Here is a 15,601-nt window from a genome sequence, read left to right as displayed (position 1 = left end):
TGCTTGCCAGCCTCTGCCTCTGGGGCAGCCTGCCCTTCCTCCCGCCCCAGCCAGTTAACCCTGGAAAGTCCCTGGTCCTGGGACCTGGTGCACTGAGCCCTCTTGTGGCCTTTTTGCCCACAGCGATGGCAAGTTAGGCTTTGGGCTGTCTCTGTCCAGGGCCTGGCTGGTTCTCTGGGGCACAGACGACCTGTTCCTTGGTCTCGCCCCGTAGTTGACTCCCTCCGTCGCTCAGCCGAGATCCGGTCTCTGCGCGGTTCCCTTTCTCTCCGGGACTCCGGTTCACACCCGGACCGGCTCTCCGTGAACTCATCCGCCAGTCTCCCAGCCTCCTGGGGGTTCTCTGGTCTCCGGTCCTTGAGCCACAGCCTCAGTTTGGGTGGGCACGCTTCATAGAACTGCTCCATCTTGACCAGCTTGAGCAGCTCCTCTGCGGTCTGGGCTCCGACTCCAGACACCCACTTGCGGCCGTATTGCGTCAGGCGGGAGGCCAGGTCCACATAGGTCTCCCGTGGCCCTTTCTGTACCCCCCGGAACTTCTTCATGTACATCTCGGGGGTCAGCCCGAACTTGTGCAGCAGGGCCTCCTTGACTCGGTTGTAATCCCCTGGCTGTAGGTCCTCCAGCTGACTGAGCACTCCGGCCGCCTCCTGGCTCAGTGCGGGGATGAGCTCCTGCAGCCAGTCAGCTGGGGGAACCCGTTGCAGTCCACAGGCCCTCTCAAAGGAGCTGAGGAACCCGTCTATGTCACCCATGTCCTTCAATTGGGCCACCACGAGCCTCTCCAAGCGTCTGGCAGTCCTGGGACCCTGGGGCCCATCCACACTTGGTGCAGCCAGTGCCCCGCCGGTTCTCCGCTCTGCCATGGCCAGCTCATGCTGCCGCTGCCTCTCTCGATCTTGGCGCTCCTTCTCTCGGTCCTGGCGGTCCCTCTCTCGGTCCTCTACTTCCAATTCCTTGATCCGCAGCTGGATCTCCAGCCGCCGTAGCTCCGCTGGGCTGGCCCCTGCCCTAGATGGGCTATGACTTGCAGGCCTCCCGGGAGACGCTGTCTCATCTCTCCGTTGGGTTCCAGCGCTCCTCCCCCTCTCTGAGTCTGACACACTCTCAGGGGGGGGTCTGGCTGCTTCCCCTGGGGACAAGATCCTGGCCCTGTGGCTGGTCATTATCTTCCAGCTGGGTAATCAGTTGGGCCTTGGTTGCTTTCCGCACAGGCAAGCCCCTCTCTCTGCACAGCCCCACCAGCTCTGCCTTCAAGAGTTGGGCGTAGGCCATCTGCCCGCTGGGCCCCTCGGTGCAGACTCACCAGTCTAGTGCTGCAGCGCCCCACGCTTCCCAGGAACCGCTTCGCTCTGTCTCCAGCACGCCTGGCTCCAGGGTTCTTGCTTCTCCTGCGCTTTGTCACTTGCCGCTGGAAGCTCCATCCATGGGGTGCAGTGCATCCCACTTCTGACACCAGTGTGACGGCGCGTTGGGGGTCCCCTGTCTCCTGCACCCCGAAATGGCACAAACAGACTGCATCAGCCGGTGGAATAGAGGAAGTTTATTGCCTCTCCAGGATACAGCACAGCACAGATGTAGTCTGGTCACAGAGCTGGGCTAGGATGCCTCAGGCCCCCTTGAGTTGGGGGGAGACTGGGCCCCTAAACTCCAGCTCCTCTCCCTAGGCTGCCTCCTCCATGCTCACCGACAGCCACCCCAACCAACTAACTAACTTCCAGCCCTGCCCCCCAGCCAGGGCAGCATTCCACCTTCCTTTGTTCCTCTCCATGGGGGGTGTCTGGCCATACTGGTTTGCATAGTGACTCATCCTGTTTTGCTGGGTCGTGGTACCCATGGCAGCCAGTGGGGGTTCCCCCAGAGCCAGCAGCATAGAAACCAGCCAGGTACCCCCACTACATCACAGGGCTGCGGGGACATCTTCATTAGGAGAAATCCTCCACTTAAAACAGTATCAGTAACAGTATGTTCGAAACACAGAGGCACAGAAACTAGCTGCTTTCCTGCGAGGTGACCTAATTATGTCCGCAGTCCCAAAAGAAAAATAAACACGGTCCTTTTGCCCCCTGCGTAGAAACCAATGGGGAGAGCTGCCCCTACTGCAGGGATAAGCCTGCGGCAGGGGGCGTGGTCCCGTCCGGTGGGCCAACTCTGGGAGAAGCAGGAGGGCAGTAAACAGCCCGGCCCACTCGTGGCCGGCCCCAGGGAAGCCAGAAAACAGGGTGAAAGACATAGGAGTTCAAATTACAGACCGAACTGGGAGTAATGTGCCCCTAGGACAGTGGTCTCCAACCTTTTAAAACACAAGATCACTTTTTGAATTTAAATGCAACTCAGGATCTACCTCAAACCCAAATACCCTTGCACTGTGATGTAGTGGGTGTACCTGGCTGGTTTCTATGCTGCTGGCTCTGGAGTAACCCCCGCTGGCTGCCGTGGGTACCACGACCCAGCAAAACAGGATGAGTCACTATGCAAACCAGTGGCCAGACACCCCCCATGGAGAGGAACAAAGGAAGGTGGAATGCTGCCCTGGCTGGGGGGCAGGGCTGGAAGAGAGTTAGTGGGTTCTTGGCTGGAAGGCAGGGAAGAAGGAGCTGGGGAGGGGGCTGGGACTCCCCTATCCCAAGGGGGGCACTGAGGCCTCTTAGCCCCAGTTCCTGTAACCAGATTACATCTGTGCTGCGCTGTGCTGGAGGAACAATAAACAACCTCCATTCTACTGGCTGGTGAAGTCTGTTCATGCCATTTCGGGGGTGCAGGAGATGGGAAAATCCCAAAGCGTCATCACACCTGTCTCCTCTGTGCCTCTTCTCCAAGGCCCTGCCCCTGCTCACTCCATCATCCCTCCCTTTCACCAGGCAGAAGCTTTTGGCACAGTCTCTGGAAGGGGGAGCTAAGGGATTTGGAGTGAGAGAGGGGCTCTGAGCTAAGCCTGGAGAAGGAACTTGCAGTGCAGGAGGGGGTTCAGGGTACAGGATCTGTAAGAGTTTAGGTCCAGGGGGCTCAGAGCTAGGACAGGGATTTGGGGTACAGGAGGGGGTTCATGACTGGGGCAGGGGTGTGGAGCTGGCTCCAGCCGGACACTGCTTACTTCAGGTGGCTCCTGAGTGGTGGCTCTGTGGGGCTAAGGCAGGCTCATCACTACCCTGCTCCTACCCCATTCTCAAAAGCAGCCAGCAAACTCCACCCATCCCAAGCCCTGCTATGCCCCCTCTCCATTCTGTGAAGATAAAGAGTGAGAAAGGGGGCACCCTGACATCAGTGCCCCCTCTTCTCCCTTCCCTGCTCTGAAGATCAAGCAGGAGGCTCCTGGGAGTTGGCGGGAGAGGCGGCTCCAAGGGAAAGGGCAGGAGGTGCACAGCAGTGAGGGGAGGGGTAGCTGTGGTGCTGGGCTTGAGAGCCTCTTGGCCAACCAGTCCTGATCTCCTGTCAAAGGCTCCAAGATCTACTCGTAGACCCTCATCTCCTGGTTGGTGACCACTGCCCTAGGGGAATAAAGCAGCAAGAATCCTATTGACCGTCTGTTGGATCGGAACCCCGCACTGTACCAGGCGCTGCACAATCAGCCAGGGAGGGGGAAGGAGACTCCATGGCAGTGACTCGGCTCATTACGGGAAGGCGTTTGTGTCTCTGATAAGGACAGGAATATGCAAATGACGGTGACCGGCTCCTATTTACATCGGTGAAGCAACCCGCAGCCCCCGAGGTCTGTGCAGTCACCAGTCAGCTCTGCCCCGCACAGTAACGAAAGAAATGAAGTTTTGGATCGATTTAGTTTTCGTTTTGGCAGCTTTGCCAGGTATCTTACAGCTCAACACGTCGCAGAGAACGACAAAGGTTTTGCATTTGCATTTTGATACTAATGTTCGTATCGCTTCTTTGTTCCCAGGTGCCCGCTCCCAGGTGCAGCTGGTGGAGTCCGGAGGGGATGTGAAGAAGCCCGGAGACTCTCTGCGCCTCTCCTGCAAAGCCTCCGGCTTCACCTTCAGTAGCTTCTGGATAGGCTGGGTCCGGCAGGCTCCCGGGCAGGGGCTGGAGTGGCTCGCCCGGATTCACGGGTCTAGCCCATACTACAGTGATTCGGTAAAAGGGCGATTCACCGTCTCCAGAGATGACCCCAACAACCTGCTGCACCTGCAAATGGCCGGTCTGAAGCCGGAGGACACCGCCCGCTATTACTGTATGTTAGAGACGCACAGCGAGGGGAATCGAGAGAAGCTGATACAAAAACTCCAGCGGCAGAGTCGTGCTCCCCTGCGCCGCGCGGGGGCAGCACTTCCACAGGGAATCCCACGCCCAGCAAGGGGTTTGCAAGCGGAGTAAAAACAAAGTCATCTGGGTCCAGCTCCCTGTGTCTTTGTGCGATCAGGTCTGAACTAGCAACGGCTTGGAACGCAGATCTTTGCTGTTTCCCAGAGGGCCACAGGAAAACATGAGCAGAGAAGACTATAGGCCTACAATATGGTTGGGAAACCTTTTTGGGGGTCAGGGGTTGCTGACCCACAAAAAATCAGCTGGGGGAGGGGCACACAAGTGAGAAGCAAAAAAAAAAAAAAAAGAAAAAAAGAAAAAAACAAATCCTCAGTGATGTGGGTCCTGACTGAGAAGGAAAAAGACCTCCACCCCTCCTCTGCACACTACAGCCACGGTGGGGAGATAATTCACCCTTCTTAATCCGGCCCTGGTTGTTAATCCGGTCAGGGAGACTCGCGAAATCCTACACTAGCACCACATATCTGTTCCCATGTGTTTGTGTCATAGGATATGTAACAGACAGACACAGACTGACAGGCCGACAAAGATAGACAGACGGGCACTCTCCATTCAGTTACTGCATCTGCCCTTTGGCCAGTGGGCGGAGGAAACAGCAGCGGGACATTTTGTGTCCAGCCGGACTCTGGAGCCCCCCTGCCAGGAGACAGAACAGCGCTTCATCACACTCGCCTGGGAAAAGGGGGGAGAAATCTCCATAGAGGCACCTCTTCGCTTGCGCCCACATCTGGGACCATCTCTTTCCTGTTGCAAAGCCACGAAGGTCTCAGATTGCTTCTGTCCCACCTGGCTGTTGTCATAGTCTCCCTGTGAGGTCACTATCTCCTGACATGGCATTAGCCAATCAGCCAAAGGCCGTTGTGATGTCACTGTCGCTCCACCTTTGCCTTGCAGGGCACATGTCCTACCGCTGGCCAGACCCTTTGCATGTTTGAGCTGCTCCCGGATGTGACCTTCCCGCTCAGAGGAGATTCCAAACGGACACGTCAGTGCCGAGGAGGGAGCAGAGATTGCGGGGCCAATGTGAGGTTATTTCACCAAGACATTCCCTATGTGCACCCCGGCCCCTACTGCTAATGACTCAGCTCTGACTTCCTCCGAGAGAGCGGGAGCAGGTCCATCTCCCCCTAGTGGCTTTGCCCCTGAAATCGCAGAACACCAGATAATTGGTCACACTCCAGGAGCAGAGGGCGCTGCCCTAGGGGACACCTTCGGATCCCTTCCACTCCTACGACTCTCTGCCGCAGCTTCCATGAGACACAACTTAATCCCCCCGACTCCCCTTCGAGAAAGCGGTTTGTCCCTCTCTGGGGCAGAAACCAGCCTCTCTCCCTGCAGCTGCGGTTCCTTCCCCAACTGCCCCTCCCAGGACAGACTCCCGCCTCTGGGCACCAACTGGGCATCGTCTGTAGCATGGCAGGTGCCCGGCACGTTTTGGAGCAGCCAATGCGCCAAGACAGAGACACCGCCTGGTAACAAGTGTTCCCCCCACAGATGAAGGGGGTTACAGGAGTCCCCGCCAGCAAATACCTGATCACAGGCGTATCCTGGGACCCACGGCGGGACCCAGTCCTCTGCCCCCTCCGAACTGCATCTCACAGCCCGCTCCTGCCATTCCCTGTGCGCTGAGCCTAGCGACAGGCCTCTCTAGGATGCAACGGGGACATCGCGATGTACTGAGCTCTCATTAACCCCCCCCCCCAACACTCACTCCTCTGCCGTCCCTTATACCCGCTGGGGGAACCCGCATGCAAATCTCTGCTGGGGGTTCCTGTTAAATTCTAGCCACTGGTAATAGGAGCCTCAGTCTCTGGCCAGACACAGACTCGCCGGGCCCTGCCCGCTGGGGAGTTTCCCTCAGTGCCTGAGAACTAGAATTCCTGGCCCTACTCGCCTCCCCCCGCTGTGAGTGTCCGTGGGGGCACGTAAGATAATTCAGAGCAGAACCAGACATTAGTTGTGTGGCTATTTCTTGCTTTCCTCAGCTTTGATTTTCCCAGGTGTCTTCACTCAGCTGCAGCTGTTCAAGTCTGGTCTGGGGGAGGTGAAGCCTGGAGAGACCGTCACTCTCACTTGCTCTGTGTCTGGTTACACCATCTCTTCTGGCTACCATTGGGCCTGGAACCGTCAGGCTCCTGAGAAAGGATTAGAATACATGGGGAATATCTATGGACCCAATGGGGGCACCAACTATGCGCCTGCTTTCCAGGGCCGAATCATCATCGCTACAGACACGGCCAAGAACCAGGTTTCCCTGCAGCTGCGTTCGCTGACAGCTGTAGACACCACCGCCTGTTACTGCGCCAGACACACAGTGACACAGAGCGCAGCAGGGCCCATACAAAAATGGCTTTCCCTGGAGCCATTCAGGACATTTAACGCCTCTTTTCCTCTCTCTCAGAGAGAGGCAGGAGCAGAGAAGAGGAAATCTTTACACAGCAACATTATTTCTAAATACCCTGTGGGTATGTCTACACCTGCAGACTGATTCGAACTAGGGCTGCAAATGTAGGAATTCAGAATTGCAAATCAAGCCTGGGATTTAAATATCCCACACTTGATTTGCATGTTCCCAGCCCAGCGCCATTTTCAAAATTTACAAGCCCGGACTAATTGCCCAAGTCAACATGTGGCAGGGAAATGGGAGTTGGAAATAAAGCCCTGTTTCGAACTACCTGTTAAACCTCATTGCAGGAGGAATAACAGGTCGTTCGAACTAGGGCTTTAGTTCAAACGCCCTGTTTCCCTGCTAGGTGGAGATGCGGGCAGTTAGTCCTGAGCTTGTAAATTTAAAAAAAATGGCGCGGGTCCAGGAACATGCAAATCAAGCGGGGCCATTGCTGGCAGAGCAGACGCTGGCTGAGGATAGAAGGGGAGGGGAGCCCTTACTCCTGAAGACTGACCTCTTACTCCTAGCCTTTGGGCCCTCCGCCTGCACAAAACCCACCTGAGGTTGGGGGGAGGGGACGGGAGGAAGAAATTCTCCGCCGGGGGCGCTGACGAGTCAGGGTCCGCACAGGGCATGCATTTGTCACCGCGCATGCGCCTCCCGTCGGAACTGTCCGGCCCCTCCGCGATGGCCTGTTACCGCCCCACGCCCTGACCGGAGCGGGGCACTATTGGGCGGTTGCAGTTGCTCTCACCTGGCCCTCGTGGGTGTCTCCCTGGGGCTGTGACTAGGGACCGAGGGCAAATGGATGCCCAGGGGCAGAGGGACGCAACAGGCTCCGCAGCACTTTCCCCTCCCTCCCTAGGCTCAGAGAACACGGAAACAACCCACCCAGGGCTCGGAACGGGCAGCTGCAACTCCCCCGCCCAACGATAGCGGGGACACCGGGAGAGGGGTGGTGTGGGGCTGGGAGGGGGGGGAGCCCTGAGCCAGCCCCTGTAACCTGCCTCTGCCTACGGATAGCCTGGCTGCCGGCAGGAAGCTTCCCTCCAGCTGCGCATCCCCGTCCGGGTGAGTGGCCAAAAATGGGCCAGCGGCCTTGGCCACTCACCGCATCGAACTCACTGAGCGCAGAGGGAAAGGGATGGGATGGGGGGAGGGGGAGTTACAGACTGTGACGTAGTGGGGGTACCTGGCTGGTTTCTATGCTGCTGGCTCTGGGGTAACCCCACTGGCTGCCGTGGGGACCACAACCCAGCAAAACAGGATGAGTCACTATGCAAATGAGTATGGCCAGCCACCCCCCATGGGGAGGAACAAAGGAAGGTGGAATGCTGCCTGGCTGGGGGGCAGGGCTGGAAGAGGGGGAGTGAGTTCCTGTCTGGAAGGCAGGGGAGAAGGAGCTGGGGAGGGGGGCTGGGACTCCCCTATCTCAAGGGGGCACTGAGGCCTCTTAGCCCCAGTTCCTGTAACCAGATTACATCTGTGCTATGCTGTATCCTGGAGGAGCAATAAACCACCCTCAATTCCACTGGCTGGTGGAGTCTGTTTGTGCCATTTCGGGGTGCAGGAGACGGGGGACCCCCAACGCGCCGTCACACAGACACAGTGCGAACTGGGGCTCGCGTGTTCCAAGCGGCGTAAAGGAATCGCATTGAGCGTCTGTGGAATCCGGGAACCGAATCGAATTAAAGCGCCCTGAGCCCCCGGGCCTAGAGCTGCAATTCCCACCGAACCTGACCAGAGCGGAGACATGTTCGCACCTCCGGGCTCCCAACAAACGCGGATCCTGCCCCCAGTGAACCGAAACCCACGAACACCAGTGAAAATCTTTCCCTTCATCACAACCGATCCCCAGGAACCCCTAGACATTTATGACGAGCTCAGTGACGTCATTTCTCCCTAAGTGCCCAGCGCTGTGAGAGTCCCGGGACCCGCGTTGTGCCAGGCGCTGCACAAACGCACAGGGAGGGGGGAGGAGATTCCTTCTACCGGAGACTCCATGGCAGTGACTCGGCTCGTTCAGGGAAGGCGGTTGTGTCTCTGATAAGGAGGGGAACATGCAAATGACGGTGACCGGTGCCTGTTTAAATTGGTGTCTCTCTCTTCCCTAGGCTGCACCCGGAGAGACACCCCGCAGCCCCGGTGTCTGTACAGTTACCAGCCAGCTCTTCACCCTAGCAACGGGGAAAATGAAATTCTGGGTCTTTTTAATCTTCGTGGTGGCAGCTTTGCCAGGTATTTTGTAACTAAAAACGCTGGAGAGGCGGACGGAGATTTTGTGTTTCCTATTTGATATTAATATTTGTGTCGCGTGTTTGTTCCCAGGTGCCCGGTGCCAGGTGCAGCTGGTGGAGTCCGGAGGGGACGTGAAGAAGCCCGGAGACTCTCTGCGCCTCTCCTGCAAAGCCTCCGGCTTCTCCTTCAGCAGCTACTGGATGAGCTGGGTGAGGCAGGCTCCCGGGAAGGGGCCGGAGTGGGTCTCTGACATTAGTGCGGATGGGGGCACCAAGCGCTATGCAGACTCGGTTAAAGGCCGATTCACAGTCTCCAGGGACAATTCCAACAATCTGCTCTATGTGCAAATGACCGGCCTGCAGCCCGAGGACACCGCCCGCTATTACTGTGCGAGCGACACAGTGACACGAAACCTGCTGGTGATCAGACAAAAACCCGGGCTATTGAATCCGCGTTTCCCCGTTCGCCACAAGGGGGCAGCAGATCCACAAAGAGCTCAGCCTGAGAGCGGCGGACCCAGCCCTGCGTTACTGTGCGAGAGACACAAACGGGCCGCTGGGCCTCCAGTTTCACAAGGGGCTGAGGCTCCTTCTTAGAACGGGGGGCTCCCAATGGAACTTACAGCTTCGAACCCACCGCCCGGACTCTCTCCTCACCCGGCAGCTAGAGGAGGGACTGCCAGGGAGATCCAGTGCACCCGGGTGAGTGCCCAGCCCCGGGGCTGTGAGGGTTTCCGGGGGTGCCACCTCCAGGCCGTGCCCCACAAGTAAAGGGTCTTTCTTTCCTTCTTATGTTTCAGGGGTGTCACTGTGATGGTGTGTTGGGGTTTTCCCGTCTCCTGCACCCCCGTAATGGCACGAACAGACTCCACCATCCAGTAGAATAGAGGGAGTTTATTGCTTCTCCAGGATACAGCACAGCACAGATGTAATCTGGTTACAGGGCAGGCCTAGGATGCCTCAGCCCCCTTGAGATGGGGGAGACTGGGCCCCTAAATTCCAGCCCCTTTCCCTAGGCTGTCTCCTCCATGCTCCCAGACAGAAACTAACTCCCTCACTTCCAGCCCTGCCCCCAGCCAGGGCTCCACTCCCCTTCTTCCCATTTTTCCGCTCCGGCAGAGCTAACTGGTCAGACAGGTTTGAAGCCCCCTTGAATAATGACTCATCCCCGGCCCTGCTGGGCAGTGCTGCAGCCAGCAGCCAGTGGAGGTCACTCACAACCCAAGCCTAGCAACCAGCAAGGTACCCCCCACTACGTCACAGTCACCACAAAGGATTTTCTTTCTCTCTCACCCAGCAAGTCCCTTTTTGAGGAAGCACAGTTGCTGTAGGTTTCATTCCCCTAAATCAGGGAGTCTCCAAACTTTTTAAGCACAAGATCGCTTTTCAAATTTAAATGTAATCCAGGCTCTACTTCAAAGCCAGATACCCTGGCCCCACCTCCTTTCTGCCCTTTCTCCAAAGCCCCATCCTTTCTCACTCCATCCTCCCTCTCCCCCTCCCTGCCATCCTTCCTCCTTTTCACCAGACAGGGGAAGAAGGTTGGGGCACAAGATCTAGTCTTGGGCCAAGGGATTTAGAGTGTGAGATGAGCTCTGAGCTAAGCCTGGGGCAGGGAGTTGGTGTGCAGGAGGGGATTCATGACTGAGACAGGTGTTCAGAGCTGGCTCCAGCTGGACACTGGTTACTACAGGTGGCTCCGGGGAGGTGGTGCAGTGGGGCTAAGGAAGGCTCACCCCTGGCCTAGCCCTGTACCACTCTCAAAAACAACCAGAAAACTCCATCCCAAACTCTCTTGTGCCCCCTTCCATTCTGTGGAGTTAGGATACAGGGTAGGAGAGGACACTCTGACATGAGCACCCCATCCACTTCCTCCCTGGTAAAAAAAAGGGGAAGGAGGCTGTCTGGAGTCGTGTCTCTGCTACAGCAGAGCTCCTGGCACTAAGGTACCACTCCCATCCCCCCTCCCGCTCCAGACCGGACGCAGTGACTGGACGCAGTCTGCCCCCCCCCCGTTCTGTCCCCCATCTAATCCACCCTGAGCCCTCTGTTCCCTCCCAGCCAAATCTGATTCCAGCCCCCGACCAGATCCAGTCCGCTCCCCTCTCCCACCTCCCCCCACTGACCGAACTCCGTCTTGTCTCCTTTCTCTCTCCCCGCCAAACCCTCATGTCCCCTCCCCACAGCACGCGCGGAAACGTCGGAGCGCCCTAGGAGAGGGGAGAAAGTGGCAAGGATCCCCCAGGGGATGCGTAGGGACACAGCTGGAAACATAACGGGCAAGGCCAGGGACACCTTCTCCCCCTCAATCTCTGAGTCGCGGCCCCCTCCAGCGGCTCCTCGCCGCCAGACCAACCAGATCTGGCTGCAAACTCGCTCTCCCCTCCCCGCAGCCTACGCAGCTCTGCTTGAATCATTCTGGCCCGGGCAGGGCTTTCCTTCTGCCCGTCCCCACCAAGGCTACAGCTTTCCCCTCCCCCCCCGCGCCCAGCACTGAGGCAGAGAAAAGGGGGGGAGAGTCGCCCCCCATTTGCCAATGCGCGCTACCTCCCCCCCCCCCACACACACACTCCCGCATATGCTTTGGCCACGGGCCCCTGCTCCGGCCGGAGGGGTCACTAGTAAGCGCAAGGCAGGCGGAGCGATGACTGAAGGCACCTGGCTCGCAGGGCGGTCCCTGGCTGCAGTGACCTGGGCTGCCCCTTGCCCGGCCCCGGATCGCTCTGTGCAGCCTGCCCCGCACAGCCCAGGGAGAGCGGTTCGCCCACCAGGGCCGTAGCTCTCGGGCGCCGCTGCTGTTCTCAGAGCCCAGGGGGCGCCCCCTGCACGTCGGGCCGCGCTGGCTGGTGCCAGTCAGAGGAGCGCGAACGATCCCGGGCGCCGGAGTCTGCTTCATGGGAGGCTCCCTCGGGCATTCCCCGCCCCGCAGCCGCTGGGTGCTGGGCAGCGGTAGCTGCGCCGGGAAGGTGACTGGATGGGCGCGTGGCCAGCGCTCCTGCCGGGGCCGCCCCGCCCGCGACTCCCTGCCGGCCCCGCTGCGACGCCCTCTCGCGCTCACCAGAGGGCGCACTTTTCTCCCTGGTGCGAGGGAAGGCAGCGAGGCAGCCCCGGAACCGTGATGTCACGGCGCCTCCACCAATCACGGCGGGACTGCGAGCGCGACTTGCCCCGCGCACCCCGCCTGCGGAGGGTGGTTCGCTGCTGGCCCATCGCGCTCCGCCCCCCCCCCCCCCCCCGCCCAATGGCTACAGGCAGGCCCGCGTCGGGCCGTAAGAGTCAGGAGTTGAGTTCTCCGACCAGCGTCTCTCGGGGGGGCCGGAACACCGCCCCTGGCAATGTGCCGCCCCAAGCACGGGCTTGGTTTGCTGGTGCCTAGAGCCGCCCCTGCCTTGGATGTTGGCCACTCCCGAGCCGCGCAAACATTTAAGAAAACGGAGCTAGAAAGAAACTGCCCGCGGGCGCTGTCAGTGCGGCCGAGTGGTCTAACAAAGCGGCCACTCCAGGGCCTATCTGTCCCCTCATTGGGTGTTCTGGTCTCCAAACCGAGCCGGGGGTTCAAAGCCCGCTCCGGTCACTGCCTTTGCTCGCTGTATGGAGAAGTAATTTGATTTCCATGTCCCTCCTGTCATTCCAAGAACACGAGCTTAGGAATGTGAGTTCGGGGCATCCGGACAGGTACATTCTGGCTCGTTTCCCAGGAGAAATTTGGCCTTGCCTGGGGTATGGCAGGTGCGGGGGGAGGGAGAAGCGCAGCAAACACGGATCATCCGGGGTGCGGGGCTCTTAGTCTCAGGGTTTCGTTCTGAGCAGAGGTGGGAGCTTTGGTCGCTTCCCTAGGGCAGGGAATTAAGAATAGAGCAGCCGGGCTGGAAGGCCGCTAAAGCCAAGAGCCCCGCTCCAGTCTGTCCACAGCCAATCAGGAGAGATCAAAACTGATCTCCCAGTTTGTACCTTAGAAATTCTACCGGCTCTAAGGGTTTCCCCTGCGAAGGCCTCTTGACTCCTGCGGCTCAGGAGTGAGGGGCACAAAGGGGTTAGGGCAACAGGGGGCTGCAGATCGGGACTGAGGGGCCTCGCGAAGCTGGGAAGCATCCCGGTCTGGGTGAGCGGCCAGAAATAGGCCAGCGGCCTCGGCCCCTCACCGCATCGAACTCACCGAGCGCAGCGGGAAGGGATCGGCGGAAAGTTACAGACACGGTGCGAACTGGGGTTCGAGTGGCCCAAAGGACATGAAGGAGCAAGAATCTCATTGAGCATCTGTCGGATCCAGGCACCGAATTGCATTGCATCACTTTTGGCCCCCAGGCCTGGAGCTACAATTTCCACCGAAACATGTTAGCACCTCCGGGCTCACAAGAAACACGGATTCCCCTTCGCACCATGAGCCGACGCCCCTAACGCCGATATAAATATTTCCCTTCCCCGGCAATCCTTAGACGTCAATGGCGAGCTAAGTGACGTCATTTCTCCTTATCTCCCCAGCGCTGTGAGAGCCCAATCGGGTCCCCCCGCGCTGTGCCAGACGCTGCACAAACACACAGGGATGGGGAAGGAGATTCTTTCTGCCGTTCCCGCAGACTCCATGGTAGTGACTCGGTTCATTAAGGGAAGGCGTTTGTGTCTCTGATAAGGAGGGGAATATGCAAATGGTAGTGACCGGTGCCTGTTTAAATCGGTGTCTCTCTCCCTAGGCTGCACCCGGAGAGACACCCCGCAGCTTCGGTGTCTGTGCAGGTACCAGCCAGCTCCGCCCCCCAGCAACGGGGAAAATGGATTATTGGGTCTATTTAGTTTTCGTGGTGGGAGCTTTGCCAGGTATTTTCTAGCTAAACACGCTGGAGAAGCAGAAGGAGATTTTGTATTTTATATTTTGATACTAATGTTCCTATCGCGTCTTGGTTCCCAGGGGTCCGGCCCCAGATCATCTTGGTAGAATCCGGAGGGGACGTGAAGAAGCCCGGAGACTCTCTGCGCCTCTCCTGCAAAGCCTCCGGCTTCACCTTCGCTGATTACCGGATGTGCTGGGTCCGACAGGCTTCCGGGAAGGGGCTGGAGTGGGTCTCTTATTTCTATGGGGATACTACATTCTACCTTGATGCCGTGAAAGGCCGATTCACCATCTCCAGGGACATCCCCAACAATCTGCTGTTCCTGCAAATGACCGGCCTGAAGCCCGAGGACACCGCCCGCTATTACTGTGCGAGATGCACAGCGACACGAAACCTATTGACGCTTCTGCAAAAATCCAGCCTGCAGACCCCGCTGCCGTCGCATGGGGGCAGCAGAGAGACACACAACGGGGCGCTGGACACAGACCTCAGAACACGCTGCGGTGGATGAAATACAAACCCGCCTCAAAGTTTTAACCCTTTCACTGCTTAGTAACATCCCCCTTTGCTGCAGGAGGTTCCCTGGGCCTGCGGGGCAGACATCGCCGGCTGCTTCAGCCAGTCCCGTTGAGGCGGGAGCCCTGTTCCCACGGCCCGGCTCGGCTTGCAGATCGGGCACTTGCGCTGATATAGAACGTGGTTCATGGGACCCTTCCCCCGCAGGAACCCGACCCCAGCTTCTTCGCACCCGGCCCTGCCCGGGACTGAGATGTCCGGTGGCCTGCGCTCTGCAGGAAGTCAGGCGTGGTGACAGCGGTTCCTTCTGCCCCTGGCTCTGTGCTAGTGCCCGTGAGGCGGAGGACGCCGGGGAGAGAAACGGACAGATACAGTCAGTCCAGGGGCAGCTACCAGAGGGGCTACAATCAGAGCGGATGTGCTGGGTGCTGTGTATCCACAGGCCTTGGGCGTCTAGGAAGAAACATTTCGCAGCCACATTCCTAACCCAATAGCGACAGCGAGCGGCAATTTTCACCCACTCACCAGCCTAATACTCAGAGAAAGTTGCGGGACTTTCTTTCCCATAACTCCCAGGTTCTAGCAGCAAATCGTTGTCTGGGGGTCTGATCCCGAAGACTGGGATGTCTTTGCCTTGACTCCGGTATTTGCTGGTCCCGGTACCATTAACACCTGTCCCGGACCTTCACCCATTCAAGGCAGCTGTTTCTTGCTCCCTGGAGCGAAACACGCACTCGGTATCCCCCCGCGCTGTGTTGCAGGGTCCCACGGGAAGGGCGGGGCGAGCACAACTGTCTGGAGCCTCGCGGAAGGATTTCAGAGTGTGAGAAGGCGGGAGTAGCTCTTACAAGGAGCGGGACAGGCAAATAGAAGTGTCACTTTCCTGTTTAAATCTGTTCCTGTATCTGCCCAGGATGCACCCGCAGGGTCAAACCGCAGCACCCTGGGTCTGGGGCAGTGAGTGGACCAGCTGCCTGTTGTCCTGTGCTGAGGCCTCTCATACAAAAGCAGCAGTGCAGGGTGGCAGCAGCCCCTGTCCGAGGTGGGGGGGGGGCGGGGGGTGAGCCTGCATGCGCCGGGCTGTTAATACAATTTAAATGGAGAGCTAAGATTGATACAGGCTGCTGGTAAGCCCGCTAAACATGTGTTGGCAAGGTTGGGGGAGGGGGAATGCGTGTAGTCTATAACATTAGCCTGTAAACTCTTGCTTATCCGTGAATCGACTGCACTATTACACCCCTAGTTTCTACCCTATAAATACTGTCAGCTCCCAGGACGTTTTCCTGAAAGAGCTTCTTGGCCCCCCTGGGTCAGGAGTGAGGGGCACCATAGCCGAATAGGCAGCAGACCGTAGG

At 58.4% G+C, this 15,601-nt stretch overlaps 1 gene segment (V, D, J or C); it reads left to right on the top strand.

Moving 5' to 3' along the window:
• Positions 1–8,798: 8,798 nt before the first annotated feature.
• Positions 8,799–9,642, top strand: LOC142821326 (Ig heavy chain V region 3-like). The segment is given in 2 exon segments: positions 8,799–8,902; positions 8,993–9,642. Coding segments are annotated over 2 exon segments (552 nt in total).
• Positions 9,643–15,601: the final 5,959 nt, after the last annotated feature.

This window comes from Pelodiscus sinensis, chromosome 30 (genome assembly GCF_049634645.1).
Source record: "Pelodiscus sinensis isolate JC-2024 chromosome 30, ASM4963464v1, whole genome shotgun sequence".
Classification (NCBI taxonomy): domain Eukaryota; kingdom Metazoa; phylum Chordata; order Testudines; family Trionychidae; genus Pelodiscus; species Pelodiscus sinensis.
This window is presented reverse-complemented; position numbering and strand designations above follow the sequence as displayed.